The sequence below is a fragment of the Anomalospiza imberbis genome, chromosome 1, assembly GCF_031753505.1.
Source record: "Anomalospiza imberbis isolate Cuckoo-Finch-1a 21T00152 chromosome 1, ASM3175350v1, whole genome shotgun sequence".
NCBI lineage: Eukaryota > Metazoa > Chordata > Aves > Passeriformes > Viduidae > Anomalospiza > Anomalospiza imberbis.
This window is the reverse complement of record NC_089681.1, coordinates 151,933,440-151,953,688: the sequence shown is the minus strand read 5'-3', so window position 1 is coordinate 151,953,688 and position 20,249 is coordinate 151,933,440. Positions and strand designations below refer to the sequence as shown.

Genomic DNA, 20,249 nt, shown 5'->3' with positions numbered 1-20,249 from the left:
AGCCCTGGCCAGGGGACCCTGTCCCGGGGGGCCCTGTCCCGGGGGCTCGCAGCAGCTGTCCGCGGGGCTGAGCCGGGGGCCGGTGTTTCTTTGGCAGTGCCCTCCGAGGGCCTGGCGAGCGCAGGGCTCCGTCCCCCCGGCCCCGGCCGCACAGCCGCTGCCCCCGGCCCCGCGGGGCTCCGGCCGTGCCCGGCGCCCACCGCCAGCCGTGAGCCGCTGGCGCCGTCACACCGGCATCGGCATCTCGTTGTACTCGTCCACACCTTCCCGCTCGTCCAGGATGGGCTCGGCCTCGGCTGCGTCCAGCTGCAGGACACGGCGGCTGAGGGGCGGTGAGGGAACCCCCGGGCCCCGGGAACCCCCCGGCCCCGGGAACCCCCGCTCCCGGGAGCCCACCGCCCCCCGGCCCCGGGAACCCCCGGGCCCCGGGAACCCCCCGGCCCCGGGAACCCCCGGTCCCGGGAGCCCACCGCCCCCCGGCCCCCGGCCCCGGGAAACCCCCGGCCCGGGAGCCCCCCGGCCCCGGGAAACCCCCGGCCCCGGGAGCCCACCGCCCCCCGCCTCCCCGTGGGGACAAGCGACGCAGCCACTTACACACTTCATTTCCCGGTCGGTGAAGATGCGGCTGAGCAGGCACATGCGGAGCGGCACCGTGAGGATGAGGATGAAGGGGAAGGCGAGGGAGGCCACAGTGGACATGACGGCCCAGAGCACGGCCAGGCAGGCCAGCTGCAGCCCGGTGAACAGGTGCATGCGCAGCGTGCGCACCTGGGCACACAGGGGTGTCAGGGCTGGGCCACCCCGCCGGGCCCTGTGTCCCCCTCCCACCACGGGCACAGCTGGGCACCCACAGCCCCCCAGAGTCCCCAGTGTGTCCCCCTCTGCCCCCCTAAACGAGGCTCTGCCACAGCCGGTCCTGCAGACACCGCAGCCTGGCTGCTGTCCTGGACAAGGGTCCTGCCTCCCCACGGCCCCTCCCCACCTTTTTGACATAGGTGACATCAGGGTGGTGCTTGGGGGGCATCAGCAGCAGCTGCAGGCGCTCGTAGAACTGGATGCCATTGAGGGAGGTGACACCCATGTAGAGGAAGATGCCGAAGAGCACGGCCAGCGGGATCTGCCGCAGCAGGTCCCCGATGACAATGGACAGCCCTGGGCCAGAGCAGAGTCAGCCTCGGGAGGGGGCTCAGCACAGCCCTCCAGCCCCACTTCCCCCTGCACACTTAACGCCCTCACACGGGGAGGGTCCCACATCCTTGTGTCCACTGGGGACAGGATGGCCACACCGATTTGGCCGGGGCTCAGGGTGCCCCAGCTCCATTCCCCACACTGCCCCCTCCCCACCGCAGCCACCCATGGCTCCCCAGCCCCCCTCCCCACTGCACTGCAGTCCCCCCAGGGCCCGAGGGCCGGACCTACCCACAAGCACGGCCACCAGCAGCCCGGTGACCCGCTGCTCCTTCACCTCCTGGATCTTGGGCTTGTCCCCAGGTGCCACGGCCTTGCTCATGACGGTGAGGGCGTTGGCATGGGTGACCGAGCGCACGGTGGCTGCGGCGAGCCAGGGCAACCCAAAGAGCGCGAAGAAGCCACCCATGGCCACGATGAGCAGGAGGTCGAGGTGGAACCCGGAGCCCTTCTGCAGCATCCGCTCCTTCTTGCTGATGATCAGCCTGGGAACCAGGGCAGGCAGTTGGCACGGCACAAGGGGCTCTCCCTTGCCCCACCAATGCCCCCTGCTCACCCCCACTGCACTCACGTGGTGATCTGGGTCTCCATGAAGATGAGGATGAAGACGAGGATGGCGGGGAGGCCGCTGGCCACCATCATCCACACAGGGAAGGCACTCTGCACGCCCAGGGGGTTGATCACCCAACCCCGCTTGTCTGGGGCTGTCACCGAGAACCCACTGGGCACACTCAGCTTCTGCAGGGGGAGGGGGAGACAAATGCTGAGGGGGGCTGTGCCCCGCAGAGTGAGGGGGGCCATGGAGGCACCGGGACCCCCAGAAGCCAGACTCAGAGGGAGAGGGAAGGTCAGATGCTGGCACCGAGCAGGTGCAGCCATGCTGGGGACAGATGGAGCTGCTGACCCGCAGCCAGGACAGTGGGACCGGGCCCAGGGATCCCTAGGAGGGTGTGGGGTTAGGCATCCTGCCCAGGCAGTGGGTGAGTGGCTGCTCACCTGTGTGTAGGTGTCCTGGATGCTGTAGTCCACCAGCACCATCACCAGGATGGCGATGGGCACCCCGAAGTCCCCGATGAGCCTCCGGATCTGGGGGAACACCAGTGGCAGCCTGGCCACAGCCCTCCTGGCTCACCCCAGCCCCCCTGGGCTCGTCCCAGCCCCACGGCCCCCAGGCTCACCCCAGCCCCACGGCCCCCAGGCTCACCCCAGCCCCACAGCCCTCCTGGCTCACCCCAGCCCCCCTGGGCTCATCCCAGCCCCATGGCCCCCAGGCTCACCCCAGCCCCACAGCCCTCCTGGCTCACCCCAGCCCCCCTGGGCTCGTCCCAGCCCCACGGCCCCCAGGCTCACCCCAGCCCCACAGCCCTCCTGGCTCACCCCAGCCCCCCTGGGCTCGTCCCAGCCCCATGGCCCCCAGGCTCACCCCAGCCCCACAGCCTTCCTGGCTCACCCCAGCCCCCCTGGGCTCGTCCCAGCCCCACGGCCGCACGGCCGTCCCCACGCACCCGTCCGGGGAAGAAGCGGCTGTTCTTGAACTTGCGCAGGAAGAAGGCGATGAAAAAGGTGCCAGCCATGAGCACAAGTGAGAGCAGCGCCGTGTTGGGCTGCCCCGTGACCTTGGTGACACCGCGAGCAGCCGGGCTGGTGGCCAGGGCTGTGGTGTTGGCCACGGCCACACTGCCGTTGCCCCAGGTCTCGGCCGAGCTGTTGGTGCTCAGGCAGCCATGCAGCGGGTGCTCTTGGAAGATCTGGAGCAGGAGGATGGGATGTTCAGCCCCATCCTGCCTGGCCCTGAGGCAGCCTCCCAGCTCACCCTGCAGCTCACCTTGGCCAGCTTGGAAAAGGTCTCATAGATGAAGATGAGGGAGATGAGAAAGGCAAAGATCTCCTGGGTGAAGCGGGAGACGAAACGCACCAGGAAGCTGCCCTCAAAGGCCACCATGACCAGCACGATGAGGATGAGCCAAAAGCCGATCCAGACACGCCCCACCAGGTACTCCAGCTCGTTGGACATGCAGAACTGCCCAGCCGTGCAGACAGATGGATGGACAGACAGGTGTCAGGACGGTCACAGGGCTGGACAGAGCCCTGGGCAGTGGGGCAGAGCGCTGGCAGGAGGGCTGCAGGGCTGTCTGCCCAGGGCAGTGGGGCTGGGGCAGGGGGGTCTCCCCAGCCCCCAGGGCAGAGCCCACCACCTCACCGTGAAGAAGGCTTCCTCAAAGACGAGCAGCGGCCCCGAGAAGCCGATGACGAGCAGGGGCTGAGCACCCAGCAGGCAGAAGAGGACGCCCTGCAGCGACGTGGAGATGATCAGCTCCGACACCCCGATCAGGTCGTGCGTCTTCTCCCCTGCAGCAGCACAGGCTCAGGCACACCATCAGGACGGGCACACACAGCAGGCAGCACCGGCACCGCCTGCAGCCCCCGCAGCTGCACCGCCCCGGCAGGCTCCACACCCCCACTCACCCAGCAGCCCCCCGAAGGTGATGGCAGGCGACAGCGCAGCAAAGTAGATGAAGATGACGGCAGCAATGCACTGGGGGTCCAGCGCATCGCGGAAGTCGCTCAGGTACTGGGGGTACCTGCGCCGCACGTCCCGGATCAGCCCCCCGAAGGGGCGGCCTGTGCGCCTCAGGGGGTCGTCGTCCTCCTCGGCCTCGTCCTCCACCACCTTCAGCTTCAGCAGAGCTGGGGGCGAGCGGATGCACAGACAGACAGTGAGACCCCAACAGCTGGGACACCCCAAACCCTGCCCTGGCCCCAGCTCTGGCACCTTTCTCCTCAGGGGACTTGGGCTCCAGCAGCAGCCTCCGCTCCTGCTCCATCCTCTTCTTCAGCATCTCGCGCTGGAAGTGGGCGACGCTGCGCAGCAGCTCCTCGCCCTGCACCTCGGACGGCGGCAGCACCACGCTGCAGTCCAGGAACTCGTTGATGGCATTCAGAAGGTCGTGACGGTCGTCAGCCAGGTAGGCAGCCTCGTGGAATTGCTGGGGGGCCATGGCAGGGTCAGTGCCCACACCACAGCTCTGTGGCTCCTGAGAGCCCGGCATCGCGCAGCCCCAAGCCCACGGCCTCAGGATGGCCCTGGTCCTGGCATGGCCCTGTCCCCCCCCAGTATGGCCATGAGACCCCAACACAGCAAGGCCTAACTGGCATCCTGGCATGGCCCCCAGCTCCCCAGCCCCAACAGGACTCCAAGCCCTCATCCTGGCATTTCTCTGAGACCCCAGCACTGGCATAATCTGAGCCCTCCAGCCCATCCCATCTGAGTCCTGAGCTGCCGGCCCCATCACAGCCCCAAACCCCCAATCCAGTGGTGCCTCAAGACCATAGTCCCAGCACAACCCTGAACCCCCAGCCCTGGCACAAAACCCCTGAGCTCCCTGCCCAGCCCAGCCTTGAGCCCCTGCCCCAGCAGAGCCCTGAACCCCATCCTGGTACAGCCCCAAACCCCTCAGCCTGGCACAGCCTGAGCCCCCCGCCCGGCAGGACCCCCGTGCCCTGGGGCAGCACCTTGTCGGACATGAGGGTGGAGATGGAGCGCCCAATCTCGTGATAGTCCATGTGGGTGCTGCTGGGGCCCAGCAGCACGAAGAGGAACCGCACAGGCACAGGCACCTCCAGCACCGCGTCCAGCTCCACGGCCTCCTGCAGCCGCACAAAGGCCATGGTGGGCTGATCCAGGAACTCCACACAGCCTGGGGGGCACAAGGGGCACAGGGGTCACCAGGGTGCCTGGTACGCGGTGCCCACACCCCTGGCCTGCCCACCCCTCCATACCCACGAGCACCACTGTGGCCTCAGCGTTGTCCGGGATCTTCTCCAGCAGCTTCAGCTCGTGCTTTGACTTGGAGCGAGTGATGCCGGCTGGGGGTGTGGGAGTGAGGACCTCCCTCTGTGGGGACAGAGTGGGGGACTGGGGTCAGGGCCCTTCTCCAGGGCGTGGGCAGGGCCGGGGGGCCGTGGCACCCACCTCCCGCTCCACGTCGATGCGTGTGTCGTGCTCGCCGGCGTGGCCAGCTATGAGGGGCTCGGTGACGGCCGGCTCGCTGCCCTCAGCCACGTGGTTGGTGCTGTGGTGGTGCACGAGCAGGGAGCCCAGGCTGCCCGCCGAGATGTTCCGCGGGAAGGAGAACTCCTTCTCGTCGCTCGGGTGGCTGCAGGACAGGGCCGGGGCTGTCCGTGGTGGCCCAGTGGCACAGCCATTGCCAGGATCCCAGGGACGGCATCAGCCCCGCAGCTCAGGGAGCACAGCCCGGGAGCAAGGGGCTGTGTTCGTGCCCCCCATGCCCACCTGTGCTTGAGCAGCAGCGCCCGCAGCACGTTGGCACGGTCCTCAGCCCGGATCTGGTCCGTGATGACCATCTGCTCCACCACCTGGTGAGCCACCCCCGGCAGCGTCTTTTGGTCCAGGTCCAGGAGCACGGCCCCTGGACAATGGAGGGGGCGCTGAGGCCAGCAGGGACAGGACCCCACCTCACCATGGGCCCCACAGGGTGATCTCCGCCTCCCTACCGTGGGCCAAGGTCTTGCGGAGCTCCAGGAGGCTGCGGAAGGAGAGGGAGGCCACGTGTGGCTTGCCCCAGCGGTCTGTCTCCTCCTCTACGTCCTCCTCAAACTTGATCCAGCGCGCCGTCTCCTTCCACTGCAGCTCCTGGTTCTTGTCCACCACCAGCTCGTTCAGCTCCACAAACACCTGCAGCACAGCCGGGTCAGTGCCGGGAGCCCGGGGCCCCCGTCCCTGCCCGTCCCCTGCCCAGGACCCCGCACCTCGTGGGGCTGCCGGTCCTGCTTGCGCTGCCGCGTGCTGGGCTCCTTGTGATCCTTGCTGACGTGCACCACCTGCGCCTTGGCGCTCTTCCGTACCAGGTGCCGGCGCACGCCCGGCACGTCCTCAAAGCGGTGACCTGAGGGGGGTCAGCGATGGTGGGGGGTGGCCAATCTGTGGGGCCCAGCATCTCAGACCCCAGCACAGGGGACACTGAGCCCTGGCACAGGCGGCCGTGGAGCCGTGGGATGTGTCAGGCCAGGGAGAGCTCAGGGCAGAGCGATCATCCCACTGCTGGGGGCAAGTGCTGCAGCTTTGGGGGGTCACTTGGTCACCACCAGCAATGCCACCGATCGAGGTGGCTCCTGGCACCGGGGCCACCTGCTCCCTACGTGCCAAGGCCCACCCACAGCCACTGGCACATGCGCTCTGCCCTGGCTGCGCTCCCATGGGAGCTCCACAGCAAAAGCATCACCTGCCACCCTGAGAGTCCTGGGCTGTGAACCCCTGGGGCTGGTGAGTGCCCTGGGAGCCACCACCACTGCTGCTTCTGTCACTGGCTCCAGCTGCCCCGGGCCCAGCTCCTGGCCACATTCCACAGGGACTCGACCCAGCCCCGGCACCAGGGATGGGTCCCCTGTGGTTGTGCCTAGCACTGGGAGCAGGGTCAGTGCCTGCACCCAGCCCAGCTTGGCTGCAGCCACAAGGCAACCTGGCACTGCCAGCCCCGCTGTCCCAAACCCACCATCCCCAGCAGTGCCAGCTCCACCATCCCCAGCCCCGCCCCACTGGCACTGCCTGGCCCACTGTCCCAGCCCACTCGCCCGACACAGACTGGCCACCAGCGCAGCCCCAGGTGCACAGCCCTCACTCACTCTTCATGTAGTCCAGGTCAGCCGAGGCCAGCGTCTGTGCCTCCGACTCGTCCGTCGGCATCTTCTGGTAGCGGTCCTGTTCGGCAGCCGTCATGCTGCCGATGCAGCGCCGCTCGTGCAGGTTGTAGCTCCGGTGCCCCGGCTGTGACTTCGGCGCAGGGCGACCCGAGGACCCAGCCTCGGCGGCTGCCCCCTCCCCCGGAGCCCCCTGCTCTGCATCAGGGCTGCAAGGCAGGAGCCCACCTCAGTGCTGAGCCCCCCCTCTGCACCCCAGTCCTGCCACGGGGTACTGGAAGGGGCTGTCCAGCCCCCAAGCCCTGCCATGGGGCAGCCAGAGGATGCTGCCCACTCCCCATGAACCTGAGCATTGCCCAACCCAGCTCACCTGCTGGCCTGGGCTTCCTTCGGGGCCGTGCCCCCTGGGGGCGCAGGGGGGGAGCCGGGCAGTGCCGCGGGGGCTGCTGGCTCCTCTGCCTGGCGGTCGGTCACCTCATCCTCCTGCAAGAAGAACTGCGGGGGCAGCGGGTGAGCCGGCTGCTGGGGAGCCGTGTCCCCCGGCCACGGCAGCACCAGCCCCAGCTCCTCTGGTGCCCCAGCTGTGCCCAGACACGCTGAGCCAGGGGGGCACAGCGCTGCCCCCAGCCCAGCCCTGCCATCACCTGCACTGTCTCGGCTGGCCCAGGCTGCCGAAGCTCCTCTGCCGACCGCTCCGTCTCCGTGTCGCATGCATCATCCTCATCCTCTTCAGCCTCCTCGATGGTGGGGGTCTCTCCAGGGACAGAGGCACGCCGGGCCTTCTTTTTGCCCTTTTTCGGGATCCCCTTCTTGCGGCGGGCGTCAGAGGGCAGGTGCGTGGAGAGCGGGTGGTGGATGTGGTGGGACGACTGGCGGTGGTCTGGGGGGACCGGGAGTTGGTGCTGCGTTCCCTGCCCATTTCCTGCCAGTTCCCCACTCCCTGCTTGCCCCCTGTCTGCTCCCTGCCCGTTCCCTGCTCCGTGCCCGCCCTTGGCCCCGCTCACACTCGAAGTCCTCCTCGCCGTAGCTGCGCCCAGCCTCCTCAGCGTTGCGAGGGTGAGCGTCGTTCAGGATCTCCTCGAAGCGCTCCACGCCCAGGGCCTTGTTCAGGTCCTTCTCCTCCTCCTCCTCCTCCCCAAAGGCAGGTGAGCCGGCGCCCAGCGCCTCCTGCTCGGGCTGCGGGCCGGCAGCAGGGATGAGCGGGCATGCGGCAGCGCCGGCACCGCCGCCCGCCACGCCACCGCCACCCAGCGCGCCCCAGTCACGCAGCCCTGCGAGATGGGAGCCCTGGGCAGGGCTGTTTGAGCCCCGAAGGCATCCAGGGGCTGTACACCCCCTGCCCTGGGCTGGGCACCCACTGCATCACTCCCACCCACCCACCCCAGCACCCCCAGCCTCAGCGCCGTGCGCCGGTGTCACCTCCGCGCCACGTGCCACGGCAGCTCCAGGCCCTGGGCTGTGCCCCCCTGTCTCCCGCGCCCTGCTCTCCTCCGAACTGAGACCCAGCACCCCCGGCGTGGTGCCCCAGGACACCCCCAGCACCCCCAGCGTGGTGCCCTGGTGCCCCCCAGTGCTGTCCCAGCCCCTGCACCTCAGAGCCCCCGGCTCTGTGCCCCCCGCCCAGCGCAGGTGCCGGGGGTGCCGGGGGGCTCGGATGGGCTCGGGGGAGGGGCTGCGGGGGCAGGGGGCGGGGCTGGGGGCGGGGGGGATGAGGGGCTGGGGGCGTAGAGGGATGTGGGGGGTGCGGGGGGGTTGCGGGGGTAAGGCGGGACCGGGGGGTGCAGGGGGGTGCGGGGACACGGGGGATGCGGAGCGGGGGGGGATACGAAGGATGCGGGCTGGCGGTGGCAGGGGGCTTGCTGGGGGAGTGCGGGAGGGGCTGCGGGGGCTGCGGGGGGCGCGTCCCCGGCCGGTCCTACCTGAGTCATGGCGGAGCCGCTCCCTCCGCAGCTCCCGCAGCGCTTTATCGGAGCGGCGGGACCGGCCGGGATGGGGCCGGGGGTGGGGGGACAGCGAGGGGGGGGCCGGGGGAGGGAACCGGGGGGGCGGCGGCTCCGTCCCGGCCTTGCCAAATATTGACGGAGCCGCCTCGCGCCCGTCTCAAGGTGACGGCAAACGCAGAGGGCACCGGCGGCACCGCGGCACCGGCGGCGGCCCCGGAGCGACCGGCCCCCGCCCCCCCCCCCCCCCCCCCCTCCCCGGAATGCACCGACTCGCCCCGGGATGCACCGGGCCCCACAGGATGCACCGGGCCCACTCGGGATGCGCCGATCTCCCCGCCACCTCCGGCCCCTCGGGACGCACCAACACCCCGGGACGCATCAGCCCCTCCCGCCGAGCCCCGAACAACCGGCTCCCCTCGGATTGCCCCTGGAGTGCAGCGAGCCCACGGCCGCGCTCCCATCCCCCGGGGCTGCACGGAGCCCTGGTAAATCCCCTCCCAGTGTTGCAGCCCTCAGCCCCTGCGGGGGCTGCACAGCCGAGCCCCCCGCCACGGCCCCAGCCACTGACCCCGGGACCCCCGGAGTGGGGGGGCAAGGGGGCACAGCGGCACCCCAGGCGCCAGGATCTGCCTGCAGGGACACCCCAGGGCAGCGGTGGGGGAGCTCCCAGCACCCCGAGTGGGCACCCCAGAAGCACTTGCGGCTCCAGGGTTGTGCTATGGCCGCCCCCCATGAACTCCAGCCCAGGTATCAGGTTTGGGCACAGGTGCCCCATAGCCATCCCCACTGCACAGTGACCCCTGGGCCCCCCAGGGGGCTTACCCAGAGGGTGAAGCAGGGGGTGACCCAGGTGATGACCCACGCCACCCCATCACACCCACCACCCCGGCACACAGAGGCTGCCACGTGATGGCAGCGCTGGCATCAGACCACGTCCTGCAACAGCGTCCCCCACTCCTGCCACATCCCTTCCACCATCCCCGTGACACCTTTGATCCCCCAGACCCCCCAAGCCCCTTTGGCCATGGCCCCATGGCCCCCATCCTGCCGGGCTCCATCCTGCGCCCCAGCAGCACCCACCACGCTCCTCTGCCCGGCACCTGGCGTCACCGTGGCGCAGGTGGGCACGGTGCCCTGGGTTGGCAGCGCAGAGAGCCCCCGAGAGCCCCCCTAGGCCGCAGCTTACCCGGGAGCCCCGGAGGAACTCCATTAGGATGGGGCCGGTCCCATCCCCGGTCACGTGCGCGCAGCGGGGCTCGCCAAGAGCACCGGGCGGCCGCGGCGTGACACGGGGGTCAATCATTAACTCTGCCCGGGAACCGTCGCCAGAGCAGCGCTGGCACTGCGGGCACCGCACGGCCATGCCACCAGCGGCACTGGCACCGTGCCGGCCCCAAGGGCACCTGTCACCCCGGCACACCTGGCCTGGCCTGCCCCCGGGGGTTGCTGTGCTGTGGGGCAGTCCGGCCCCACGGCTGAGCCTTGGGGCAGGTGCCACACAGCTCTGGCAGCACCCCACAACCCCGCCCCACACCTGAGCGAGGGGGTAGGGCGGGTGCTATGGGCACTGCCAGCGCCCCACAGCCCAGCAATCGGGCATCCCGCAGGTGCACCAAGGCAGCAGGGGCTGTGCCGTGACACCCACACCCCTCCAGGCATCGTTTTGGGGTGCAGCCCCTCATCCCCCCCAGCCAGGGCCCGCCCCCGCGGTGGCACTTACGCTCTGGAAGGCTGAGGAGACAATGTGGTGAAGCTCGGAAGACACCTGGGAATGGGTCATGGCGCTGGCACGGCCCCCGGCACGGCCGTCTTAGCCCTTTTCCTTCTCGCGGGGGCTCAGGGGACGCTGTCGGGGCAGCATAACCTGGGGGCACAGAGGGGGATCAGGGGGTGCCCCCGAGCCGTGCCGCAGGCAGGACCCGGGGCTGCCCCTCCTCGGGCTGCGCTGGCTCCGGGCTGGTTTGTCTTGGCCACTGGCTGGAATGGGAGAGCTGTGGCCAAGACAAACGCCGGGAGGGGAGCAGAGTCGGGGCAGCGGGACCCCGGGCAGGCACCCAACCCTGCGGGGTGCAGGCAGGGTGCCAGACTCGGGGGGCACAGCAGCACCCGACCCTCCCGAAACCCCACACCCCTCCCCCATTTCCCCAGCCCGACCCAGCTTCCACCCACGTTTGCCCCTTGGCAGCTCCCCGGGCCCTGCGCTGACCCCTCTGGCACCAGCGTGCTGGGTTTATTGCCACGGGAGGTGGCCCACGTGACGGGGGGGACTGAGGAGGGTGGTGACGGATGACTGCGCCTCACATGGGTGGCATCACCGTCCTCGTCACCGTCACTGCTGGGGTGCCAGCACGGTGGCCGTGCTGAGGCTTCAGGAGCTGCACCTCAGTGAATGCCAAGGCTGCGGCTCCTCGAGCCTCACCACAGCCCTGAATCCCACCTATTCCCAAAATTCGGTGCTACCCTGCTCCGGCTTCTCCCTAATCCCCACTCCCGTCCGGGGCCGGAGCCAGCACATCCACATTCCAGCAGGCAGATTATCCGCCCTGCCACGCCGCTCTCCTGGGGCGCCCGCCAAGCCGCCGCCAGCATTCAACCCCCCCCAAATTCAGGATGGGACCCTCCCACGGGGGGGACGTGGGGCTGGGCCTCCACCTCGCTGGGTGCTGGGGCGCCGGCATGGGCTGTGGGCACTAAGCAGCTTTTTGGGCTTAATCTCGTGGGCAGCTCAGGATTAGTTTGGGAACACACTGGGATTGTTCTCGGGAACGTCATGCTCTCACCAAAACACCCAAAAAGGGGGTCCTGGCCCCCAGGTGCCACAGCAGGGACCTGGCAGGATGGTGACACTGGGGACATGTGGCTCCCAGGAGCCAGGGACATGACCCCTCTGGAAAGGATGACGGACAGCTGGGGGGGCACAGGGGGACACTTCTGCTTTCCATTGCAGTCGCTGAGTCACGGATGAGCAGTGGCCGGGAACGGCTCAGGGCTCGCGCCAGCCCTGTGGAAGGGGGCCAGAACAAGCCTTGATTGGTGCCCTGTGGCCAACCCCACTCCCAGGATGCTCTGGCACCCTGGGATGGGGGGACAGGTCCAGAGTAGACACCCCAGGACTGACCCAGCGTCACCACATGGCTGCAGTGCCAGCACCGTGCCCTCCTCTCGGGCAGAAGGGTCAGGACACGCACCCGAGGCCATGGCGGCGACAGGACCCTGACGGTGGCAGCGCTGGCACTGCCACCAGCCGCGCCCCGCCGCCGCCCCACAGCACAATGGCCGCTTGTGCGAGGCCGGGCCGCCCTGATAAGCGGGGCAGGACGGCGATCCCGGGTGGCTGCCAGCGCTGGCCGCGCTGGGAATGACCTGTCGCTGCCACGGGCGCTCAGCGCCGCTGCCACGGCCACTCCCGCGCCGCCGGAGTCACATTCCTGGGACCGGCCCTGGCCTGCCTGAGCTGCTGAGGCGATTAGAGGGCTCGGCCCTGGCCCCACACTGCCTTGGGGCTGCCCCAGAGGGCCCACAAGCTCCTGGACCCAGCCTGTGCTGGGACCCACCTCTGGCACCACCGGGGCAGTGGGCTGAGCACGGTGGGAAGTGGGACAACGATGCTGGCATTCACACCGGGATACACGTGTCCACACCAGGACAATTATGTCCTGGGCAGCCTGTCCACACCAGGACAACCACATCTGTACTGGGACAATCACATCCTGGGCAGCCTGTCCACACCAGGACAACCACATCTGTACTGGGACAATCACATCCTGGGCAGCCTGTCCACACCAGGACAATCACCTCCACACTGAGACACCCACGCCTGGGAAGCCAGGTCACACATCCACACCACGACAACCCCGTCCATAGCACAGAGCCAAAACCCCATGAGAAGACACAGGACTGGGAGTGGGGGACCCCCCGGGCAGCAAGCGTCCTCCTGCCCACTCTCTCATGCCAGTGCCCCCACTAGCAGTAGTGCCATGACTCCTGCCAGAACATCTCCTGCCACCACCGTGTCACCCGGCAGATCCCTGCCACGGGCTCAGTGCACACACATGTGCCACCCATGCTTGTGCCCACACTGGCATCAAGGCTGAGGGTGACCCTCCTAGCACGTTCTCCAGCCTTGGTGGAGACACCAGCTGCCCCCTTGGTGACAAGAAACAACACACCGTGTCTGTTGTGGCCTCCCTGCTGGCAGCACCCTCCAGCACGGCATGTGCCAGGCAGAAGGAATGGCTGGGGCGAGGCCAGCACAGCTCAGGCTGTGCTCATCGCCTGGGCAGACATGTCCATGGAAGAGGGAAGTCAGGAGACCCCCGGTTCCCTGCACCCCGAAATGGAGGAGGCCCAGTGGGGGCCCCAGCACTCTGCCCACCCCCCAAAGATGGGAGGACCCCAGCTCCCTGCAGCCTCTTGCTCCCTGCCCCATCTCACCTGGCTGCTCCTGGAAACCCCTGGGTGTCACTGGCACCCAGTGTAACCCCAGATCCCACCCAGCCGAAGCACTTGGGATCCTGCACCCCCTCATCACCACGGGATGGAGCTGGGCCAGACACCACTGGCTCCCACCTGGCAGAGCTTCACACACTGAAACTTCAGAAACCAACACCAAAAATATTCACCTCCCCCCGCCCACACCCCTGCCCACGACCTCAAAACCACCGGATGTGGAGATGAGTCACAGCTCTGTACCCACATGGTGCCACCACCGCTGTCACCACCACTGTCACCGATGTGCCAGGCAGCCTCCACCACCTCTCTGCCGCCTCAGAGAGGCCAGGACCCCCACCACGCAGCACCAGACCTGCAAGAGCCTCCTGCCATTGCCGTCGGTGGTCCCCACCACCGTCCCCATCCCAGCCCCAGGAGGGGACAGGCACAGCTGCCCCCCGCAATCCCGCGGGGACACGCACCAGCATTGCCAGCTTGGTCCCTGCAGGATGGGAGATCGCTGAGGGGTGGTCTGGCCACAGGGACAGCCGCTCTGCCACCTGCGGCAGGGCTGGACGGCGCCCATCCACCCGGGCTGCCGGGGCCCACCGGGGAGGTGTCGCTCCCGCTGTGTCCCCCGCGGTGGTGCCACCCCGGCCCCAGCACAGGCTCGGCCCCACTCACCCCATCACCCGCCGAGCCGGCCAGCCAAGGCTCCAGCAGCTGCCGCCGCTCCCGCCTCCCCAGGCCGGGCTCCTGCCGGGCGGGAAGGACGCGGGACCCCCGGCACGGCGGGGGCGAGGCCCGTCCGGAGCGGGGCCGCGGGCAGCGGCGCCGTGCCCGGAGCTGCCGAGCGCTGCCCGCAGCTTTATACCGGCTCCGGAGGAAAACAACCCGCGGGAGCAGCGGCGGCAGCGCGAGCCTTTGTTTCGCGGAGCAGCCCGGATCCAAACAGTGAAGCTCTGCCAAGTCCTTCGCCGTGGCTCCCGTGGCGACCCCGCTCCCGCCCCAGGTGTCTTTGGGGACACAGGGGACGCGACCCCCTCCGTAAGCGCAGGGTCCCACCTCGGGCGAGGGTCGTGCCCACCCCCTTGGCCTGACGCCCCTGGAATGCCCCAGCGCGGCGCCCTCGGGCAGCCAGCCCGGCCCCTGCGGCCACCGCGTCCCGTCTAATGACAGGCTGTGACTGTGGGGGCTGAAACGGGGACAGCGCGGGGACACGGCTCCCACGGTCCCCTCCCTTCCGCCCGCTGGGATGGCGCTCTCAGGCAGGGTGGCACCTGGGTCACCCTCAGCCCTGCGCAGGGCACAGGAGGTGCCAGCAGGGCGCCCCAGCCCGTCCTTTGGAGCTTTCCAGCAGCCCCATCTCCTGCAGCGTCGCTGCCCGCCCAGGACAGGTGACAAAGCAGGTACAGCCCTACCCGAGCCCCGGGAACGGAAGGGCTGCCGGCGGGGAGGCGCAGGCGCCGGTGCCAGCGGATCGTTAGAACGATCAAATCCCGGTTTTTTAGCAACCGCTTGAAGTGGTGCAGCGACCCCGAAGGGCTCGACAGCAGGTTCCCAACTGGAGCCCTCCTCCGTGGGGGGACGGGGCAGGCACGGAGCCCTTCCCGCAGCACTGGCAGCTGCCAACAGAATTCCACTTCGGAGCAATCCCAGATCCTGACACCGTATCGAAGACCAAAAGGGTCTCTGCAGCTGGGGAGAGGCAGCCACGGGCACCGCAGCCCCCAAAACTGCTCCCACCCCAGACCTGCTGCCGCCTCCCTGGGGACGCGCTCCGGGGCCACGGGAGCCCACGCTCCGTGGGAGAGCCCCGGCTGGAGCCGTGCCCGGCGTTGCTCAACCCCGGATGGTTTCGCAAGGGGCAGTGCCCCGGCACCCGGCAGCCCTCAGCGGGCACCGCGCGACTCCCCGTGCCCCTCGGACCCCCCGTTCCGGGGGAGGGTGGCTGGATGAGCCCGGAGCCCTTCCTGGCCCTGTGGACCTCTCGGCTCGCGGGGAGCGGGCGGGTGTAGGGTGCTCCGGACATGCGACAGGGGCACACAGCGGGTCCCCGGCCCGCGTCACTCACCTGCCGAGGGCGGCCGGGCTCAGGCGCCGCGGGGCAAGCGCATGGAGCGGCCTCGCTGCAAGAGAGGGACGAGGATGGATGAAGGGTCCCGGCTCCCCCGCTGCCCCCGGGATCCAGCGTCACCCCGAGAGCAGGCTCCGGGGGCACCTGGGACCGCCCTGCGCGCAGCTCCGGTGGCGGCGGGGAGGGGCCGAGCTTCAACGTCCCGGGCAGCATCGCTGCCGACCGGGAGGGGTCCCGGGCGTCCGGGAGGGGTCCCGGGGTGGCCCTGGGGGATGCCCGGGCTGGGCATTGCTCCGCCTGCAGCCGAAGGAGCCAAGGCACCCGGAGCATGTGCCGGGAGAGCCGGAGTCCCGGGATACGGCACAGCCCCCCTGAACGCCCCCAGCGCGGCAGGGACCCCGGGGAGGAACCGGGGGAAGCCGAGCCGGGGCCGCGCCGGGACCTGGGATTGCCAGGGCGGGGCAGGACGGGACCGGGACCGGGACCGGGACCGGAGCTGCCGCGGGCGGGCGGGCGGGGCGGGAGAGGAGGCAGCGGAATGGAGGGGGCTCGGTGAGAGCAGCGTGCGGGGAGCGGGGACAGCACCGACTGGGACGGGCAGCACCGGGAGGGTAGGGGCACTGGGACGGGACCAGGAACAGGACCAGGACCAGGACCGGGACCGGGACCGGACCAGCCGTGCTGCGCCCCACCAGCCTCACCGCCTCCGTTCACGATCCCGCTGCCGGTGCCGCTGCTTACCGGACGGTCCAGCCGCGCCGGGCGGGTCTGCGCGTCCCCGCGGGGCGGAACGGCGGGAGCGCGCCGGGGCGGGGCGGCACCGGGCGGGTCCGCACCGCTTCCGGCACCGACCCAGCGAGTGCGGACAGCGTCCCCGCAAGGGATCCGCACGGGGCGCCCGCGCAGTGGCGCTGTCCCGGGGGGGCGGGCGAGGGGACCCGGGGGGGTCCGGCGGGGACGCGGGCGGAGCCGGGGATCGAACCCGGAACCACGGGGCAGGGGTGGGGCGGGGGGCGGGGCCTCCGCGGGAGGTGCGGCGGGGCGGGGCCGCGCGGGGGCTGCCGGGAGGTGCGGCGGGGCCGCGCGGGGGCTGCCGGGAGGTGTGGCGGGGCGGGCGGGGGCCGGTGGCGGGGCCGGTACCGGGGCCGGGCCGGGCCGGGCCGGGACCGATCGCGGCGCGATGCAGAAATACGAGAAGCTGGAGAAGATCGGCGAAGGTGCGGCAGGGCCGGAGCCGAATGGAGGGACCCGGTGCTGTGGGGCCCGGCGGCGGTGTCGGTGCGGGTACCGGGGGCTCGGCCGTGACCCCGTTCCGTCCCCCGCAGGCACCTACGGGACCGTGTTCAAGGCCAAGAACCGGGAGACGCACGAGATCGTGGCGCTGAAGCGGGTGCGGCTGGACGACGATGATGAGGTGAGGGGGGGCCGGGGCTGGGACCCCCCCGGGACCCCCGGGACCGCCCCGGGACCCCCGGCTCCCACAACCCGCGTGTCCCGCAGGGGGTGCCCAGCTCGGCGCTGCGGGAGATCTGCCTGCTCAAGGAGCTCAAGCACAAGAACATTGTCAGGTACCGGGGGCTCCGCGCGGTCCCGGGGCCGGGGTCGCGGCTCGGGGGCTGCTCCTGCCCGGTGCCCCGGGCCCGGCCGGGCGCTGCGGGGCTCAGGAACCCCTGCCCCGCAGGCTGCACGACGTTCTGCACAGCGACAAGAAGCTGACCCTGGTCTTTGAGTTCTGCGACCAGGTGAGCTCCGGGGGCATGGGTGTCGTGGGGGGCACGGGGGTCCGGGGGACACGGGGACCCCGGGGGTCTCTGAGGGTCACCGCTCCCGGGCCCCCATCGCTTCCCCCCAGGACCTGAAGAAATACTTCGACAGCTGCAACGGGGATCTGGACCCCGAGATTGTCAAGGTGGGTCTGGGGGTCCCGGGGAGCCCCCGCGGTCCCGGCTGTGCCCCGCGGGGGCGCCGCGGGCTGGGCTGACGGAGCCGCCGGTGCCCCCGCAGTCGTTCATGTACCAGCTGCTGAAGGGGCTCGCCTTCTGCCACAGCCGCAACGTCCTGCACCGGGACCTGAAACCCCAGAACCTGCTCATCAACAGGGTGCGGCACGGCGGGCACGGGAGCGGGGAACGGGGAACGGGGAACGGGCAACGGGCGGGACGGGGGCGGCGCAGCCGGGCAGGCACACCTGGGAGCGGGGCTGTGCCGGGAATGGGGGCTGGCTGTCTGTGTGTCTGTCTGTCTGTCTGTCCTGGGCAGGCACACCTGGGAGCGGGGCTGTGCCGGGAATGGGGGCTGGCTGTCTGTCTGTCTGTGTGTGTGTCCTGGGCAGGCACACCTGGGAGCGGGGCTGTGCCGGGAATGGGGGCTGGCTGTCTGTCTGTCTGTGTGTGTGTCCTGGGCAGGCACACCTGGGAGCGGGGCTGTGCCGGGAATGGGGGCTGGCTGTCTGTCTGTCTGTGTGTCTGTGTGTCTGTGTGTCCTGGGCAGGCACACCTGGGAGCGGGGCTGTGCCGGGAATGGGGGCTGTCTGTCTGTCTGTCTGTGTGTCTGTGTGTCCTGGGCAGGCACACCTGGGAGCGGGGCTGTGCCGGGAATGGGGGCTGTCTGTGTGTCTGTCTGTGTGTCTGTGTGTCTGTGTGTCCTGGGCAGGCACACCTGGGAGTGGGACTGTCCCGGGAATGGGGGCTGTCTGTCTGTCTGTCTGTCTGTGTGTCCTGGGCAGGCACACCTGGGAGTGGGACTGTCCCGGGAATGGGGGCTGGCTGTCTGTCTGTCTGTCTGTCTGTGTGTCCTGGGCAGGCACACCTGGGAGCGGGGCTCTCCCGGGAATGGGGGCTGTCTGTCTGTCTGTCTGTCTGTGTGTCCTGGGCAGGCACACCTGGGAGTGGGACTGTCCCGGGAATGGGGGCTGGCTGTCTGTGTGTCTGTCTGTGTGTCCTGGGCAGGCACACCTGGGAGTGGGACTGTCCCGGGAATGGGGGCTGTCTGTCTGTCTGTCTGTGTGTCCTGGGCAGGCACACCTGGGAGCGGGACTGTCCCGGGAATGGGGGCTGGCTGTCTGTCTGTCTGTCTGTCTGTGTGTCCTGGGCAGGCACACCAGGGAGCGGGGCTGTGCCGGGAATGGGGGCTGTCTGGCTGTCTGTCTGTCCTGGCAGTCACACCTGGGAGCGGGGCTGTGCTCGGGGCTCACACTTGGGAATGGGGGCTGTCTGTCTGTGTCTGTGTGTCCTGGGCAGGCACACCTGGTGTCTGTCCAGCCACAGTTGTAGATCCATCTCTCCCATGTTCCCAACGATGGGAAAGGCAACAGGGCCGCTGTCCTGGGGTGGGGGGGACGCGGGTGGGGCCCCCCTCGCTGACCCTGTGTGTCCCCCCAGAACGGGGAGCTCAAGCTGGCAGATTTCGGGCTGGCCCGGGCCTTCGGCATCCCTGTGCGCTGCTACTCAGCCGAGGTGAGTGGGGGCTCCTGGGCTCCTGGGGCGCGGGGTGCTGGCCCTGCCCAGCCGGCTGGGGTCCCCCTGTCCCTGTCCCAGTGTCCCTGTCCCAGTGTCCCTGTCCCTCCCCAGGTGGTCACTCTGTGGTACCGGCCCCCCGATGTTCTCTTCGGTGCCAAGCTCTACTCCACCTCCATTGACATGTGGTCAGCTGGGTGCATCTTTGCGGGTACACTGGGCGGCCAGGGGAGTGGAGGGGGACCTGGGGGTCCCACGGGGGCTGGGGGCCTGTAGGAACCACCCCCTGTCCCCCCAGAACTGGCCAACGCGGGGCGGCCCCTCTTCCCGGGCAACGACGTGGACGACCAGCTGAAGAGGATCTTCCGATATCCTTGGGAATGGGGAGCCCCAGAATGGGGAGCTCAGGGAATGGGGACTGCTGGGAATGGGGAAACCCTTGAAGGGAGAGCCCCCAGCAATGGGGACTTCCCCTGGGAATGGAGAATCCCCTGGGAATGGGGAGCACTGTGCATGGTGATCCCTCTGGAATGGGGACCCCAGAATGGGGGACTGGGAAAATCCTGGAATGGAGACCTCCCCTGGGAAGGGGGAGCCCTGCAGAATAGGGACCCCCTGGGGAATGGGGAGCTCTGAGAATGAGGATCCCTTGAAATGGGAACCCCCCTCGGCTGGGCAGGGGGGTAGGGGGCAGGTGCTGGGTGCCCCTGTGGTGGCCCTTGACTGTCCCCACGCTGCTGGGGACCCCCACGGAGGAGCAGTGGCCGGCCATGGCCAAGCTGCCGGACTACAAGGTGAGGGCAGGGGACGCAGGGGGTCAGGGGGAATAAAGGGGTCTGGGGGAGCTGGGGGTCACCTGTGTGTCCCCAGCCCTACCCCATGTACCCAGCTACCACTTCCCTGGTCAACGTGGTGCCCAAGCTGAACGCGACAGGCCGGGACCTGCTGCAGGTGAGACCCCGCCTCTGTGCCCCCCGGCCTGTGCCCCCCTTCCCCTGTGCCCCCCACCCCTGGTGTGTCTCCCAGCCTGCACTCCCCTGCTTCTGTCCTACCGCTGCGTCCCCCACACTTGTCACCCCTGCCCACCCCATGGGGGCTCTGGCTCCTGGGTGTGGGTACCCTCCCCCCTCGCAGCCCCCTGCCCGCCTGGGGGGGCTGTGGGGTGGGGAGGGTCCGTGCTCTCCCCCCTCAGCCCCCCGTGCCCCCCCAGAACCTGCTCAAGTGCAATCCGGTGCAGCGGATCTCAGCGGAGGAGGCCCTGCAGCACCCCTACTTCACCGACTTCTGCCCCCCCTAGGGCCCCCCGACTCCCCAGAGCCCCCGAGGGGGGGCAGCCCCCAGCCCCCCGCAGCCGGGTGCCAGCCCCCCCGACTGCAGCCCCCCCAGTATTTATTAGGTTCTGCCCCGGCTGCGGGGGGGCTGGCACAACCCCCCGGGCCCCCCGGCCCCGGGGGTGGATGAGAGGGCTGGGACTCCCCCGGGGACACGGGACTCACC

General features: G+C 69.8%; 2 protein-coding genes across 3 annotated transcripts; one reads left to right on the top strand and one right to left on the bottom strand.

Annotated features, from left to right (window-relative positions):
* Positions 1 to 155: 155 nt before the first annotated feature.
* SLC4A2 (solute carrier family 4 member 2) lies at positions 156 to 16,196 on the bottom strand. Of its 2 annotated transcripts, XM_068176481.1 has the most exons (24): positions 16,039 to 16,196; positions 15,295 to 15,349; positions 10,510 to 10,653; positions 7,851 to 8,022; positions 7,491 to 7,726; positions 7,217 to 7,341; positions 6,832 to 7,055; positions 5,959 to 6,095; positions 5,704 to 5,884; positions 5,483 to 5,618; positions 5,162 to 5,345; positions 4,969 to 5,083; positions 4,702 to 4,886; positions 3,962 to 4,175; positions 3,655 to 3,876; positions 3,389 to 3,537; positions 3,014 to 3,208; positions 2,694 to 2,936; positions 2,185 to 2,274; positions 1,760 to 1,926; positions 1,420 to 1,673; positions 983 to 1,152; positions 595 to 768; positions 156 to 306 (listed from the first exon to the last, which is right to left on the bottom strand). In XM_068176481.1, exons 3-24 carry the CDS (start codon positions 10,567 to 10,569, stop codon positions 226 to 228), a joined length of 3,714 nt encoding a protein of 1,237 aa, XP_068032582.1. In that variant the 5' UTR covers positions 10,570 to 10,653; positions 15,295 to 15,349; positions 16,039 to 16,196; the 3' UTR covers positions 156 to 225. The 2 variants fall into 2 exon arrangements, with proteins under 2 accessions (XP_068032582.1, XP_068032590.1); XM_068176489.1 differs by lacking the exons at positions 10,510 to 10,653; positions 15,295 to 15,349; positions 16,039 to 16,196 and adding an exon at positions 8,766 to 8,901.
* Positions 16,197 to 16,358: 162 nt separating this feature from the next.
* CDK5 (cyclin dependent kinase 5) lies at positions 16,359 to 20,115 on the top strand. Its single transcript, XM_068176772.1, has 12 exons — positions 16,359 to 16,514; positions 16,623 to 16,711; positions 16,798 to 16,865; positions 16,979 to 17,039; positions 17,150 to 17,206; positions 17,302 to 17,397; positions 18,678 to 18,752; positions 18,867 to 18,963; positions 19,051 to 19,120; positions 19,486 to 19,546; positions 19,623 to 19,703; positions 19,963 to 20,115. The coding sequence occupies exons 1-12, from the start codon at positions 16,478 to 16,480 to the stop codon at positions 20,047 to 20,049; spliced, it is 879 nt and encodes a 292-aa protein (XP_068032873.1). The 5' UTR covers positions 16,359 to 16,477; the 3' UTR covers positions 20,050 to 20,115.
* Positions 20,116 to 20,249: the final 134 nt, after the last annotated feature.